This window comes from Myotis nattereri (genome assembly GCF_964212035.1).
Source record: "Myotis nattereri genome assembly, chromosome: 14".
Taxonomy (NCBI): domain Eukaryota; kingdom Metazoa; phylum Chordata; class Mammalia; order Chiroptera; family Vespertilionidae; genus Myotis; species Myotis nattereri.
The window spans coordinates 49093905-49109845 of NC_138089.1; the positions used below are offsets into that span (position 1 = coordinate 49093905).

At 47.1% G+C, this 15941-nt stretch overlaps 1 protein-coding gene across 1 annotated transcript in view; it reads left to right on the plus strand.

Annotated features, from left to right (window-relative positions):
- The first annotated feature begins 7611 nt into the window (after window positions 1–7611).
- Window positions 7612–15941, plus strand: part of CMTM8 (CKLF like MARVEL transmembrane domain containing 8) — a 57611-nt gene continuing 49281 nt past the window's right edge. Inside the window, exon 1 of the mRNA XM_081106444.1 lies at window positions 7612–8336. Coding sequence (XP_080962570.1) covers window positions 8190–8336 — 147 coding nt within the window. The 5' untranslated portion in view covers window positions 7612–8189. The remainder of the gene's footprint in view (window positions 8337–15941) is intronic.

Sequence of the window (15941 nt, forward strand, 5' to 3'; positions counted from 1 at the left end):
GCATTATAAATAGGCCATAGAATTTCTCAAGCAACCCTACACTGAGTTTTACCTTTTGACTTTTTGCCAGCAACTCTTCAAGAATGCATCCTTAAATGTATCCTTTTGTACACATTTGGTGTTTTATTGGTGCTTCTTGGTGATGACTCTTTGGATAAAGATACCTGCCACCTTTAAATTTCTCAGCTCCATCATCTCTCCTCAATCAGACTCATCTATAAACAAAACTCTCCAATTAATCCTTTCTAAGGCCAAAGTACTTGGTAAGCAAATATCCACTCCTTAAATTGCTGGCCTACTATGTCCCTCTCCGAGAATCTTCTGGGGAGGCACATGATGAATATAATTACTCTGTTTCATCTCTGCTGCCCATTTTTTCTTGTGCGCTTCTGATTTCATTTCAGAACATTCTTGGCACTTCCTCGGAAGGACAGGTCTTTGCTCATCCAGTGCCACGGGCAGAGGAATTCACGAGTGGGTGTGTAATTAACACTAATGAATAGAAGGTGTTGGCGTTAGGGTCTTCAACTTCACCTCTGTTTCAAATTGTTTTGCGAGCCTGGAATTTTCTGTCCTACAAATAAAGCCTGTAGGTTTTGGCCCATGGAACTCCGGCAAGGCACCAATAATAAGCACAAGGTATTTTTGGCAGCGCTGCCTTCCCATTTCCCATCACTCTGCCCCGGAGGGGGCGGCGTTGGGGGCGGGGGTCCTCCTCCAAACTCAGCGGATATCCTCCCTGAAACCAGTGTCCATGTCACTTGGGCCTCACCCTCAGATACAGTCCATTCATGGGTTTCCATCTGCTTGTGATTTCTGTCATCTGCTTCCTGGTTTGAATGTGATACATGGGTCCCTGCAAGACGTGTTGCCGGAAAAGCTGCCCATCCTTCAACAAACCTCAGTGACTTTCCACTCTGCAACCTGTGTGGGGGGGTCCACTAAGCCGCCCTGCAGGAGAAAGTTCATGGCTACCTTCCTTCCCCACCTCCCAGTCCTCTTATTGACCTTTGGTTTTGTAGGCTATCATATATATTATTAATTTAATTTTCTACAGGCTTTTAAAAAAAAGTAATTGCTAGGGGGAAAAATGTATGCAGACCAAGAGTCTCAAGTATATGACCCTACTTTACTCATCCCTTGAACAAAAATTACATATACGTAAAAGACACACACACACACACACACACACACACATTCCCACACCTCTCCCATGTCGCAAACGGGGGAAGGCATGGTATAACCTCCACCTTCATAAATGCTCACTGATGGAATTTCTCCACATCTTCCCCTTTGCCAAGCACAGTTTAATAACCACATGGAGGAGCAGCGAGGGCCCACTGCTTTCTATGCGAGATGGCAAGGAAGGCTGAAACTCCCTCTAGCCACATCTCTCAGCAAACACACTGGGCCGGTGGTTCCTGATCAGAGGGGTGGTGACCTTCCTCCTGGAATTTTATCCTCTATCCCCGTATTCTTTGCTTTGTTAACTTTGGCCCTTGAAATCAGTTTAAATGTCTTCTCTTAGAGGAAACTGGCCCTGGACCTCCTTGCCACCCTCCCCCTGTGTGGGCTGGCCTGGCAGGGATCCCACCCATCAGTAATTTACTGGTCACTCCCCCACCTTCTTAATGACATATTCATTAAGGGAAGGGGCAGTATCTTACTGAGCTGTGGGCTGCAGCAGTGCATGGTACATTGTAGGTATTAAATGTTTTTTGAGCCAATGAACACAGCTAAAAACTTTGGGGAGTCCATCTTTGAGATCCCTAAGGTTTTTTTAAAAAAATCAGCGACTTAATGGAACTATTTAGAGTTAAGGCAGTGCTTCACACAAAATAGGCTAATAATAAATACGTTACTACTTAGTTGTGATTATTATTACATCTTCCAAGAACCCCTATCTATATATATAAAAGCCTAATATGCAAAGTGTCCCCTTGGGAATTCGACCGACCTGGAATTTGATAGCTTGCTATGATGTGCGCTGACCACCAGGGTGCAGCATGGAATGAAGGAAGGCCCCAGCCAGCAGCTGGCATCTGGCAGCCACTAGGGACCCTACTGGTGCACGAATTTCGTGCACTGGGCCTCTAGTTTCTAAATAAGCTGATTCTATATTTTCCCAGCCTTACCCTTCCTTGGCTTCAGAAAATCCTCTTCTGCCCTCAGTACCATTTCATTTATTTCACATTTTACTCACCCCCTCCTCAGTATTTCCTCCAGCTACTCTGCTCTTGGAGTCATCCTCTCTACCTAAACTCTGTCCTCCCAGGCAGCTAGAGGGCCTCCAAGGGGAAGTCGGGGTCCGAGGGGGCTGGGAGGGAGAAGAGGGCCTATGCCTTTGCTTGAATCTAAGGGTGCCAACTGACAGTTCTCAGATACATTTTGTTCAGCCCACAAAGGTGGCACATTCAGTGTTTTAAAAGAATGGACATTAGTTACCAATATTTAAAAATCCGTATCCCTGGCAATGCTAGGCCCAAATTCTCACACTGTAACAATGAGATGATTCATTGATTCTACTTCAGGGTATATATCTGAAGAGACCCAACACACTAATTCAAAAGAATATATGCACCCCTATGTTCACTGAAATATTATTTACAATAGCCAAGATATGGAAGCAATCCAAGTGCCCATTACTAGATGAGTGGATAAAAAAGTTGTGGTGATATACACAATGGAATATTACTTGGCCATAAAAAAGAATGAAATCTTACCATCTGTGACAGTATGGATGGACCTAGAAGGTATTATGCTAAGTGAAATAAGTCAATTCGAGGAAGACAAATACCATATGATTTCACTTATATGTGGAATGTAAAGAACAAAATAAACAAACAAAATTGAAAGACTCATAGACACAGAGAGTGGACTCATGGTTGCCAGAGGGTAGGGGGTTTGGGGGACTGGGTGAAAAAGGTGAAGGGATTCAGAAATACAAATTGGTAGTTACAAAATAGTCATGAGGATGTATAGCATAGGGAATATAGTCAATAATATTGTAATAACTATGCCTGGTGCCAGGTGGGTACTGGAAATATCGGGGGGACACACTTTATAAAGTATGTGATAGTCTAACCACTATGCTGTACACCTGAAACTAAAACACAATAATATTTTAAAATATATTTTTATTAATCTCAAAGAAGAATAGAAGGGAGAGAGAGATAGAAACATCAGTGATAAGAGAGAATCATTGATTGGCTGTCTCCTGCATGACCCCTACTGGGGATCGAGCCCACAACCCTGGGCATGTGCCCTGACGGGGAATCGAACCGTGACCTCCTGGTTCACTCAACCACTGAGCCACACCTGCTGGGCCAAAATAATATTGAAAAATAAAAATTCAACTGAGTACACGTAAAGTTCTAGTTGGCCTTTTTAAGTGATTAATGAATTGGGCAGTGTCTCATCTAGCAATTAGAAGGGTGCTTGGAGGAGTTGTACAAAATGGAAGGGTCTTATAGGCAGAAAGAGTGGGATAAGCAAGTTAAAAGAGTGGATTATTTTAGGCAAAGCCACCCTCCCTTAGGAGAAGAAGGGGTAGGGGGAGTTATCAGGCAAATTATCTCACTAGGACTGACCAGGAAATTCCAGACTAATTGGTTTAAAATTCCACTCCTGGGAGAGGCTCTAACTGCAATTAAGTTAGGAATTAAGTCTTGATGGGGCTTAGCAAGAGTGATTCCATTTTGGGTCTGTTGTTTATTTTTAACAGCTCTTAATAAAATGCCCCTTCATTTTAGCCTATCTGTTCTCTCATCATGATTAAATTCAGGATATTTATTTTGTTAAGAATACTACAGAATGATGTTGTATCTTCCTCAGTGCATCATAGCAGGAGGTACATGCTGTCTGGTGATATTAATTTCGAAATCTGCGGGTGGCTCACAAGTTTCTCCATTGCAAAATTACTTATGAATTAGGAAGGGAGAATAATATTTTCTAGGGAAATACTTCGAGATGAGATAAAGATCCCCTTTTTTCCCCCCATCATACTGTCACCCACTAATTCTAATATCCATTGATGATTCTTGCCTGAAACAACCAGAGATAATTTTAAACTAGAATAATAATGAAGAGAAACATGATCGGCTAGTCTATGAAAAGTACTTCATAAATGAGAATGCCCCTTAATGTTCTCTTCCTCAGATAGCAGGTGGAAGTCACAGGGTGTCCACTTTTTTCAGTGAATTATTTATGAGCCCGGGTCCCCACTGAATGGCCTGGATTCCAGGTGGTGATGTCCCCGCCTGCCCACCTTCTCATCCATTTTTACAAGCCATATACTTCCCACAAGTCTCAGCTCAAAGCTCTGTTCTGCATAAAGTCTTTTATGGGAGGGCAGGGTCTACCCTTATTTCCTTTGATATTTTTCTGCACTTAACAATAACATTCGGGTCTCAGCATTCCTCCATGGCGGTGGTAGGAAACAAAGAAAGGTGATTCATAGTTCCCCAAGAAATAGTAAAGAGAAGTGCATGAAAATTAATGGATTCTAAAGAAAAGAACAAGCTTTGTGGAAATCCAGAGGAAATCATAGAGAAAGTGGCTTTTGAAATGGGACTTGAAGGGCGCAGAATTTGAGCTGTGGCTGAAGGTAGGAGGCGTTCTAGATTGAGAAGAGGTGATTGTGGGCATAAAATGGTCCTACCTGCACAAACATGTGACAATGTACTGGGGGCTGGGCAGGCCTGGCAAGCCTTCTAGGCTGGTTGAGTAAAGGGCTGGGAAGAGATTCAACCACTTTATAGAGGCTTTCACACTGCTAGTGTGGGATGTTAGCCCAGATTTGAGCCTGGGGTTTTAGGACAATAATTCTTGCAGGAAGATGGGGGTGCGGGGTGGGGTGGGGAAGGTGGATTGGATGAATATGTCATTGGAGGAAGGGATGCCAATCAGGAGTGTTCTGGACAGAATATGAGCACCTGAGTTTAGGTAGCTGTTAGAAAGGTGCAGCCACCTGGTCAACAACCAGTGTTCCACTGCTTCTTTGTGATTCTGAAATCTAAAAAGTTGAAAACCACCCGGCTGGTGTAGCTCAGTGGTTGAGCATCTACCTATGAACCAGGAGGTCACGTTCAGTTCCCAGTCAGGGCACATGCCCGGGTTGTGGGCTCCATCCCCAGTAGGGGGCCTACAGGAGACAACCGATCAATGATTCTCTCTCATCACTGATGTTTCTAACTCTCCCTCTCCCTTCCTCTCTGAAATCAATAAAAATGTATTTTAAAAAATAAAAAGTTGAAAATTTTTGAATTTCCTCTTAAGTTTGCAGACAATTTATCCAGGAGGAAACCCTGAGCCCACCATGCTGGGAGGAAGCCTACGCTTCGTGGAGAGAGGTCCAGGTGGAGGAGCGCTGAGGTGCCGGCATGCGAGTGAACAGAATGAGTGAAGCCTTTTGGAGTTTTCTGGGCCTGCCCACTGGGAAGCAGCTGCGTGAATGACTCCAACCAACACCACATGGAGCAGAAGAGCCGCCAGCCAAACTCTGCCCAAATTCCTGAGCCACAGACTCATGAACAGATAAACACCACTGTCATTTTACACCACTAATGTTTGAGGCGTGTTTATGAAATTGCAACAGATAAACACACACTTAACGTCATTCATATATTTTCATTGCACAAAATCAGTGTATTTGATGAAAAGGCCACTCCAGCCCTTACCGAGGGTGTTGTGGGGCACATGGTGTATGTACAGTTTACCTTTCTAAAAAAAAAAAAAAAAAAAATCTGAATTTTGAAATCCATCTGGCTGCAAGGGTTTTTTGAGGAGGAATTGTCCTTTGTATTACAGAAATAGAGTTGTCTAGACTTCCTTCCTGTCTTCCTGCATTCACAAAATGTCACGAGTGATGCCATAGACTCCTCCAGGCATTTCACACGTGTATCTCATATTTCCCCAGTGACATTATCGCTTTCTCGAAATCAATAACTCTCACACTTCAGTGTGTATCACAGTCACTTGGGAGGACTGGTTCAAATACAGCTTCCTGGACTCCCCCCCCCCCCCCCCCCCCAGCTTCTGACTCAATGGGTCTGAAGTGAGGCTTGAGAACTTGCATTTCTGACAGTTTCCTAGGTGATGCTGCTGCCGATGGTCCAGGGACCATACTTGGAGAACCACTCCGCCTGGGGAGAGTGCCATGTTTTAATTTTTGTTGCATTTGCCCACCAGTGCAAGGTGCTTAACAAATGCTCATGGACAGAATTTCCCCAAACCTTTATCTTTGCACTGTGTTTGCAGCCTTAACTTTTATTCCTGAGGTCCTCCAGGTTGGCCCTAGACTGAAAAGAAACAAATTCCTTGTTTTCTCAGATGGCAGTTTTTGCTCTTCTTAGTTCAGCTGCTAGGACATTGTGGATAAAATGCTACTTCTGACCTCTTTTTTTAGCCTGTGTTGGAACAGATCAGAGCAAATGCCTTCCTGTGAACCCAAACCTATTCTCTATTCGTGACCAAGGATTGTGTCCTTTCCTTTCGGTGGTTTCCAAATAACATTTGTTCCTTGTCATCCTTTCACGAAACAGAAGGAGGGGCCCCCCAGAACACGCTCTTTTTGATGAGAAGTCCATCTGTCAAAGCTGCATTTTACAGGTGGTACCATTGAGGCCCAGAGAGGTGCAGCCACTTCCTCATGGTCGCACAGCTGAGGAAGGCCAGGGCCTCAGCGCTGGAGCTCAGGTCGAACTGACCCTATAACCAGGCGCTCACTAAATAGGACTCTGGCATCTCCCTCGCCTCAGCTCCATGGTCCCCGGCACAGCCACTAAGTGCTTTCTGAAACCCTGATCCGTAATGCACCTACCCCACAGCAGCTCCTTGAGGAGGAAACTGATTCGTTGAATGAAATGGTTTGGCAGCCCAGCCCGCATGGCTCAGGGGTTGAGCACTGACCTTTGAACCAAGAGGTCACTGTTGGATTCCTGGTCAGGGCACATGCCCTGGTTTCCGACTCAGTCCCCATGTGAGCATGCAATGATTCTCTCTCATCATTGATGTTTCTCTCTTCCCTCCTCTCGTAAGTCAATAAAAATATATATTAAAAAAAAAAAGAAGAAGAAGAAGAAATGGCTTGGCGGCCCTTTGCACCTTGGCGTGCAGAGGCGCATATTCTGATACTGAATACGAAAAGCACAGCCCGTGTGTCATAACATTCCCTTTGCACACCCACACTGTTTGAGCTCCCCCCCCCCCCCCAAACATTTCCTTCCGAGAGTGACGGGGACCCAAGTACGCCTCCTCCCCCATCTCCGCGCCAGGAGCCGTCCCCTCGGCTCCACGGATCCCCGCGACGGGGCCACTGCGTGCGCCCGGAGGTGTCTCGCCCTCCGATTAGGTCGGTTCCTCACATTGTTCCCGGCAGGAGGGGCAGGAAATACCGCCGGTGGTGGCGGCGGCGACCGCGGCGGGCGGGGGAGAACCCCCGCCGTCGCCTGGGCCGTCCCGGTGGCCTCGCATCGATCCCGGGTCTAAGGTCCGGCCGGGTCAGAGTTCCCGCCGCTCGGTCGGCGTGCGAGTCACACCCCCTCGGTCCCCCCCGCCCCGCGGGCTCAGTCTGGAGGCCTCGGTGTCCCCGCGGGGCTCCTGCAGCCCCGGCCGCCGTCAGGTGGAAGGAGACAGGTCATCGGTGGCTGCCCGCCCGAGGGGGGCGGAGCCTGTCGGAGGCCAGCGCCGGGCCGGGGGGCAGCGGGCGGCCGGGACCCCGCACCCCGTCCTGCGCGCGGCCCGCCCCGCGACCCTGGGCACGACTCCGCGCCCTCCGAGCCGCACCGTCCCGGGCAACAGGTGAAGACGCCCCGGCCCGCGGCGCCCCGGCGGGGCGGTCCCTCCCCGCACGCCCGGCGCCCGCCCCTCTCCACGCCCCCTCCCCTCCTCCCGGCCTCCGCCGCCAGCCTGGGCCGCCCGGCGGCCTCCCCCAGCTCCGGCCCGTCCTTCTCCGCTCGCGCCCCCTCGCCGCCCGAGAGCCCGCACGCCGAGGAGCCGGGGGCGCCGCGCACCCGCTGGACACGCGCCGCCGCGGGACCAGCCCCGGTTGGCGCCCCTGCGCGCCCCCTTCCCCGCGCCCGCCGCGCGCCCCTCCCCCGCGCCCGGGTCCCCTGGGCTCCCGGCCGCGCGTCCAGCCCCCGACGCGCTGGGGGTCCCGGCGGAGGGGCCAGCCCGGCAGAGGCGAGACGATGGAGGAGCAGCCGCGCACCCGCCCGCACACCGTCACCACCACCGCCAGCTCCTTCGCCGAGAACTTCTCCACCAGCAGCAGCAGCTTCGCTTACGACCGGGAATTCCTCCGCACCGCGCCCGGGCTGCTCATCGTGGCGGAGATCGTGAGTCCGGGGCCCCGGGGTGGAGGGGGGAGAGGGGGGGGCGGCCGGGGCGGGAGTGGGGGGGGGCGGCAGAGGGACCGGCGCGCGCGCCTCGGCCGGGAGCCAGCGCAGGTCCGCGGACCGGCCTTTTCGCTCCGTCTCGCCTTCTTCCCAAAGTGTGAAACTCAGAGACCACCTCTCTGAGCGAGGTCCCGTCATCTTGGGGAAGAGGCTCGTGACCCTCAGGATGTCAGTCGGGGGAGAAACCCAGCTTGCGGGGGGCCCTGTGGGTGATGGAGGCTCGTCCTGGGAGCTGGATGGTTGGTGAGCCGGGAGTTTATGTTAATGAGAGTCCCAGACACCTGGTGCCGCCCTTACCTGCTCTCCACGTGGGTGGCCTCCTCCCTAAAGCAAAGCTTTCCAAAGATGGGGGGAGAGGAACGGATTCATCCCTTTCCCTAATTATTTCCCTGGTAATAAAGTTGCGGCGAGCCAGGAAAGGTTCACTGAATACAAGCTGAGGGCCTCAGCCGCTGAGGACCCAAGGGTCTCCCGCTTGGTGCCGTGGCACATCTTGGTTCGGGCTGAGAACATTCCTGGGGAGGAGGCTGGGCATGTGCATTCTCCCCTTCCCAGGAGGACAGGGAGGCTGAGAGGGTAAGTGATTTCCTGCGAAGTCCCAGCCAGTCCTTCACTGCCTTTCCATTGAGTCTTCGCCGTGTGCCAGGGTCTCCTCAAGCTCTTTAGGTGCCTTCTGCCCTTATGTAATCCGCACAACAACCCTACCCTGCGAAGGTGGCTTCAGCTATTATCCCATTTTACAGGTGAAGAAACTGAGGCATAGAGAGGGGAAGTAAGTCACCCCCCCCCCCGCCCCTCCCAGGTGGAGGAGCTGGAATTCAAACCCGGGCCTGACTTGCCAGGGGCCTGCCCTTCACTGGTAATGGGCATCCCATCCAGCTGCCTAACCAGTGCCCCTTCCGCCAGGTGTCCTTTCCTGTGAACACTTGTGGAATGAAAATCTAGCCTACGTGGGGGTGGAGAATGGGAGTCAGGATGGTGCAGAAGTGACTGATGACTCTGAGAAACCTTCAGCAAAAGCTGTGTACATCAAATAGCTTACTTGCTCCTCCATTGTCTCAGACCCCTCCCCGGGTTACTGGATCCCCCATCCCCCCAGCTGGTGTGGAAGGACTTCAGAAGACCCAATAAAAAGCTAAGGGATTGGAATCACCTTGTAGGAGGGCCTGGCTTATAGGAATTCAACAAATATTTGCTGTGTGAATGAAGGAGTTGGCAGGCTCCCCTGCTCTTTCAAAGCAAACAGAAGCTAAAATGATAGAGATGGGGCTTTTACTGTGGGGTGGATTTCGACCTGGCATAAAGTAAAATGCTTCTTGTTTTCTGATTAATGATCAATAAGCTCTATGTTCCACACTTTTTCAGAAAATAGAAAAGTGAAGGAAACCATGTAAATGGCCCACTATCCCATCCCTACAAGTAATCACCGTTGATATATTGGCATGTATCCTTTTAGATTTCAATACATTTTTCGAAAAAGTCAAAAAAGCGTAAGAAAAGTTACTCTTATGACTGCTACAGTTGAGTTTTAATTCTGGCCAGAACTATATATGCACATGTTTACAGAGCCAAATAGTCCTATAGGCAGACATGTTTCCCCACCCGTCTCCATACTAGAGGTACGAACATTCAACTCTCTTAGAGCTCTAGATCAGTGGTGGGGAACCTTTTTTCTGCCAAAGGCTATTGAGATATTTATAACATCATTCAAGGGCCATACAGAAGTACCAACTTAAAAATCGGCCTTCTGTATTTGGTCAGACATTTCATTAACTCACCGCTAATGCCTTGGCAGGGCCAGTGATTTCTCGGGCCTTATACAGCCCCCTCTTTACCACCCCATTGTACATAGACCCTCCGCTCTTCCCCTGCATTTTGGGTTAGATCAATAACAAGTGTTGACCTGAGGACACTGAGCCACTGAATAGTCTATGGGCACTTTTCCTTGCCTGCCCAATTTCTTGTTTTCCCTGGAGTTAGTCATTCTTTCTTCCCATTTGTTTTTAGTTCTCTGGATATTTAGTCACTAGTTTTGCCTTAGTTGTCTAAATCTCCTCTTAGAAAAACTGACACATGTTCTGAGACAGAGCTGAGAGGTGTTCTGTCAGGGTCGTCCTCACAATGGAGAGAGCCTCTGAGCGGCTCCCAGCTCACCTGGGCACAGCTGATGGCTGGGGTCTCCTGCACCACCCTGGGCTGGATCCCCTGCTTCCCAGGAGCAGTGTCCTCCCTGTCTTACCTTCCCTTTGTGGGGACACACAGCCTCGAGTACAGGGGTGGGCAAACTTTTTGACTCGAGGGCCACAATGGGTTCTTAAACTGGACCGGAGGGCCGGAACAAAAGCATGGATGGAGTGTTTGTGTGAACTAATATAAATTCAAAGTAAACATCATTACATAAAAGGGTACGGTCTTTTTTTTTTTTTTTTTTTAGTTTTATTCATTTTAAACTGGCCGGATCCGGCCCGCGGGCCGTAGTTTGCCCATGACTGCTCTAGTAGTTTCCTAAGAAGGGATGCATCTGTAAATTGAGATGTGCGTCTTTCAAAATGGCTTGATCCAACTGTAACATAATGAATAGTTTGGGTAAAGAATGTTAGATTAGAAATTGTTTTTTTTTCCTCCAGAATTTTTAAAGTATTTCTCTGTTGTCTTCTAGTTATTCTATTTATTTTTTAAAAGTATTTATTTCAATTCTTTAAAAAATGTATTTTATAAGGTGTTTGTTTGAGCTAAAACTGACAACCATTGCCGGGAAAGATCTCGAATGCCCTGTTTATTCCAGTTCGTGATCCCTTTTTTCTTCTGGAAACCTGTAGAATCTTCTTTCTTCTGTAATATCACAGTCGTGGGCCTTCATGTGAGTTCGTTTTCTTCCATTATACTGGGGAGCTGGTGTGTTCTCTCAATCAGGAAAACTTACGTATCTTTAAGGAGAACTTTAAAATTTAAAATTTTTTTCTTTTTGTCTAGGTTATATGGAAGCTCTATTTTATTTTTAATTCTTTATTGTTGAAAGTATTACATATGTCCCCTTTCCCCTCCCCCTCATTGTCTTCACCTAGCCTGCCCCATCTCCCCCTCCCCCAAGGCCGTCCTTCATCCCCCCCCCCCCATGTCTGTGTCCATTGGTTATACTTATATACATACAAGTTTTTTGGTTGATCTCTTACCCCCTCAACATCTGCCCCTATCCTCCCCTGCCTTCCCTTAAAGTTTTAATTTTTATCTTTGCATTTTTTCAGTGTTTTGTTGTTTTTTCTGAAACTTTTTTTCTATATATGTGTGTGTGTTTTATATTTTTTTATGGATTAAAGACCTGCTGTGTTCACTTACCATATACCATGAGCATTTTTCAGGGCCCGAGATCTCTCCCGCTATTATAGTTTCCTGTCATAAGGAAGTACTGTTTTGATTTCCTCCATTTTCCATTGTAAAACTGGCGTGTTTCTAGGTTTTACTAGGATAGCCAGTGCTGTAGAAATCTTCCTTGTTTGTCCCTCTTTTTACATTTGTCCAATGGGGGGCAGGTTTCAAACTATTGCTGTCCCAGCCCAGAGATTAAGATAAACCCAGAGGAATGTTAACTTTTCTGCCTTGAAAAAAAACAAAATACTGAGACAAAGAACTACTAAGAACCTCACTTCCCCCACCTCATCCCAGGGGAAATGAAATAATAGAGAACAAAACACAATGTTTCCCCAAATTTGTTGTAAAAACGCTTGCCCTGGCTTTCTCACAGGGGTGAATGGTAGCAGCTAACCTACTAAAACACTCTAGGCTGTGCCAATATGACATTGTGTTGAAACCAAATTGTATTTGTTCCTTTTTCAAAATTTTATAACAAACTAAAAGCAATCCAGTACTTGACCTGTGATTTGGAGGATGCTGTGATCTCATAACAATCTCCAGTACCTGAGACTAAAAGTGATTTGTCAGAAGCTGAGTTAGTCGCACCCTTCTTGTTATTGATGACTTTAAAATGAATTATAGCATCTGTGTAGTAATGTAAGGTCACCTTTCATTATTGTCACGAGCAAACTTAGTTGAGGAGACAGAACAGGGCTTTCTGACAGCTGGAATCTGAAGTACTCTATCCTGTTGAGCTCCTTTAAAAAAGGGGGGGGGGGCCACAGTTCCCATTTCACAAAAACAATACCTAGTCTTTGCAGAAAAATTAGAAAAATGCAGGTAAGAAAAAAAGATGTAATTCTAGCCTTCCTAGTGGTTCCTCATGGGCGTGGTACAACTCTTTGTCTGGGAGAGGGTGGTTTTTTTATTTGTTTATTTAATGGTTATTGTAATGCCATTTTACGGAGTTTAGTGCCCTGGGAGCCAGGTATGCTAAATGTCCTGAAGTACCTGGGACAGTCCCCAACAATGAAGAATTGCTTCACCGGTTGACAACAGCACCATAGCTAAGGAACTCTTGGGTGAACCACTGTTTACCTCTTGGAGTAAACCATTCTAGAATTTCTCAAGTGGTTATATGTTATTTATCTGTAATTTTTTTTAAAATATATTTTATTGATTTTTTACAGAGAGGAAGGGAGAGAGATAGAGAGTTAGAAACATCGATGAGAGAGAAACATCGATCAGCTGCCTCTTGCACATCTCCTACTGGGGATGTGCCCGCAACCCAAGTACATGCCCTTGACCGGAATCGAACCCGGGACCCTTCAGTCCGCAGGCCGACGCTCTATCCACTGAGCCACACCGGTTTCGGCTATTTATCTGTAATTTTTAAAATATATATATTTTTTGATTTCAGAGAAGAAGGGAGAAGGAGAGAGAGTTGGAAAAATCAATGATGAGAGAGAATCACTGATCAGCTGCCTCCTGCATGCCCCACACTAGGGATTGAGCCTGCAACCTGGGCATGTGCCCTGACCAGGAATCAAACCGTGACCTCCTGGTTCGTAAGTCGACGCCCGACCACTGAGCCAGCCAGTCAGGCTTTATCTGTAATTTTTTAAATGCAGTCACCTGTAAACGACGTTTTGTTTACTGCTGTGGCCATCTGTGATAGATGCCTTCCATTTGTCCCTCAGTCTGCTCTCCACCTTGCTCTCCACCCCAAAGGCACACATGCATGTGCTGTCGCAAGAACTTCCCTCTGATGTCCCCCCCAAAGGAGGCTGTAGGGTGAGGGAGAGCAGGTCCTGGGTATTCATTCCCTGAGTCCCCCCTACTGGGTGCAGCAGGCTGGCTGTGTCCCTCCATGGAAGGCCGGCTGTCTGGCAGCCCTCTGATAACTACATTCCCAGGTGCTTAGGTACTGCACTATCACTTGTGGTTTGCTAGCACCCTGCTTTATAAGTAACGCCTTTATTAAACTCCACTCAACTTACCCAATCTGAACGTGCCCAGTTTCCTGTTGAGACCTGATAAATTGCCTTTCCTCATCAATGATTAATTTCTTATAATATACTTAACTAGAGGCCTGATGCACGAAATTCGTGCAAGAGGTTCCGCCCTCGCAGCCCTCTCAGCCCCTGCTTTGTCCAGAAGGTTGTTCAGCTGTTGGGTATAATTAGCATATTAGCTCTTTCTTATATAGGATAGCCACATAGTATTCCATAACTAGCCAGGCTCCTACTGTTCCCTTTGTGTTTCTTTCTTTCCTTTAACAATGTTGTAATAAACATCCTTTAAACAAAATATTTCTGGGTGTTCTTTTATTTTTTATTGATTTCAGAGAGGAATGGGGAGAGAGAGAGAAATATCAATGATGAAAGGGAATCATTGATTGGCTCCCTCCTGCATGCCCCACACTGGGGATCAAGCCCATATTTGTTGTTAGGATTTCGCCTTATATTTTAAAAATGTATTTTTATTTCAGAGAGGAAGGGAGCTGGAGAGGGAGATAGAAACATCAATAATGGGAGAGAATCCTTGATCGGCTGCCTCCTGCACACCTGCCACTGGGGATTGAGCCCGTAACCTGGGCATGTGCCTTGACCAGGAATTGAACTGTGACCTTCTGGTTCATAGGTCGACGCTTAACCACTGAACCAGGTGCATCTAGTGGTTTCTTTTCTGAGGACGGGAAGTATTAATTTGTGGTTTATCTTTTGCGGGGAGACAATGGGGATAGTGGAGCTGCATGGACTTTCCTCTGAGGTGTGCACACAGCTCGTTGAAACGCCTGGCAGTCTTGAATAGTCAGGGCTATTTCCAAAAGTAACTGCTGGAGGAATGGGGAGAGAATGATTAACTGGACAGCTTCTAAGCTTTTAAATTTGTTCCTTAGCAGATGACCCTTGGTCCATTCCTTCTCTCACTTCTGTTATCTCTAATCTGTGGAGTTTTCTTAGGGTCTGCTTGGAAATGCACTTTTCTGGTAGATTGGCTATTTTCCTAAAGACTGGAAATCCCATTGCTTATTTAATCATTAGTTTGTTCTTGCATAGCTCCCAGGAATCCCTCACTGCTCTAGGCTGCTGCTGCTGCTCTTTCCAGTGTCTGTGTGTGTGTGTGTGTGTGTGTATGTGTGTGTGTATATATATATATATTATATGTGTTTTTATTAATTTCAGAGAGGAAGGGAGAGAAAGAGATAGAGATAGAGAGAGAGAAACATCAGTGATGAGAGAGAATCATTAATTGGCTGCCTCCTGCACGCCCCACACTGGGGATCAAGCCTGTAACCCGGGCATGTGCCCTGACTGGGAATCCAACCATGACCTCCTGGTTCATAGGTCAATGTTCAACTACCTAGCCATCCTGGTTGGGCCAGATTCTATATATTTTTAAATTATTTGTGGGTGTTTTGGGGTGAGAATTTGGGAGTGTGAGGAAATGAACATATAGGCCTCATCAGCTACCTTGAATAGATGTTTAGCTGTTTTGTCATTCATTTATCAGTATTTTTAAAAATTCACTTGATGATGTCTCCTCCCCCCTCTCCCTCCTCCTTCTTCTCCTCCTCTTCTTCCTCCTTTTTGCTAAGATTTATGACTACAAGCTATTCCCAGGAAGGTGGCAGTACTTTTCCTTAGAGGAGTGTGTTACCATTAATTTTCATTTAAAACTAAATGAATTTTAATTTATTATTTCACTTGATATTAAGCCAGCTCAGGTTTGAGGGAATCCCTTTCATTTCCATTTCTAGTTGAGCTGTGATCTGAGGATACAGTTTCTGAATTATATATGAATGGGTCAACCACACCCTTGTGGAGTGCGAGGTGAAACAAATCCCATCTGATTGCTTCTCCCTCTTCCATGCCCACACATGAGATTCATGGTAACCACCCCAGTAGAATCTCCCTTCTGTGGGAAAGCAGGATATCTATCCATTGTCTTAGTCAAGGTTCAGTTGCAAATGCAGCGTACACTCCAGCTAGTTTAATCAGCAAGGGTCTTATTGTACATCATCGGATGGCTTCCAAAAATGTTGGTAGGGCTGGAGGGTGAGCTTCTTGCAAAATCTCCCAGAATCACACCATGGAACTGGCCTGTCACAGGCAAGAAAGCAAGGACACAAGATTTATTCTCACAACTGCTGGGTCCTGGATCTCCATTGCCTCCATTGTGTGACACAAG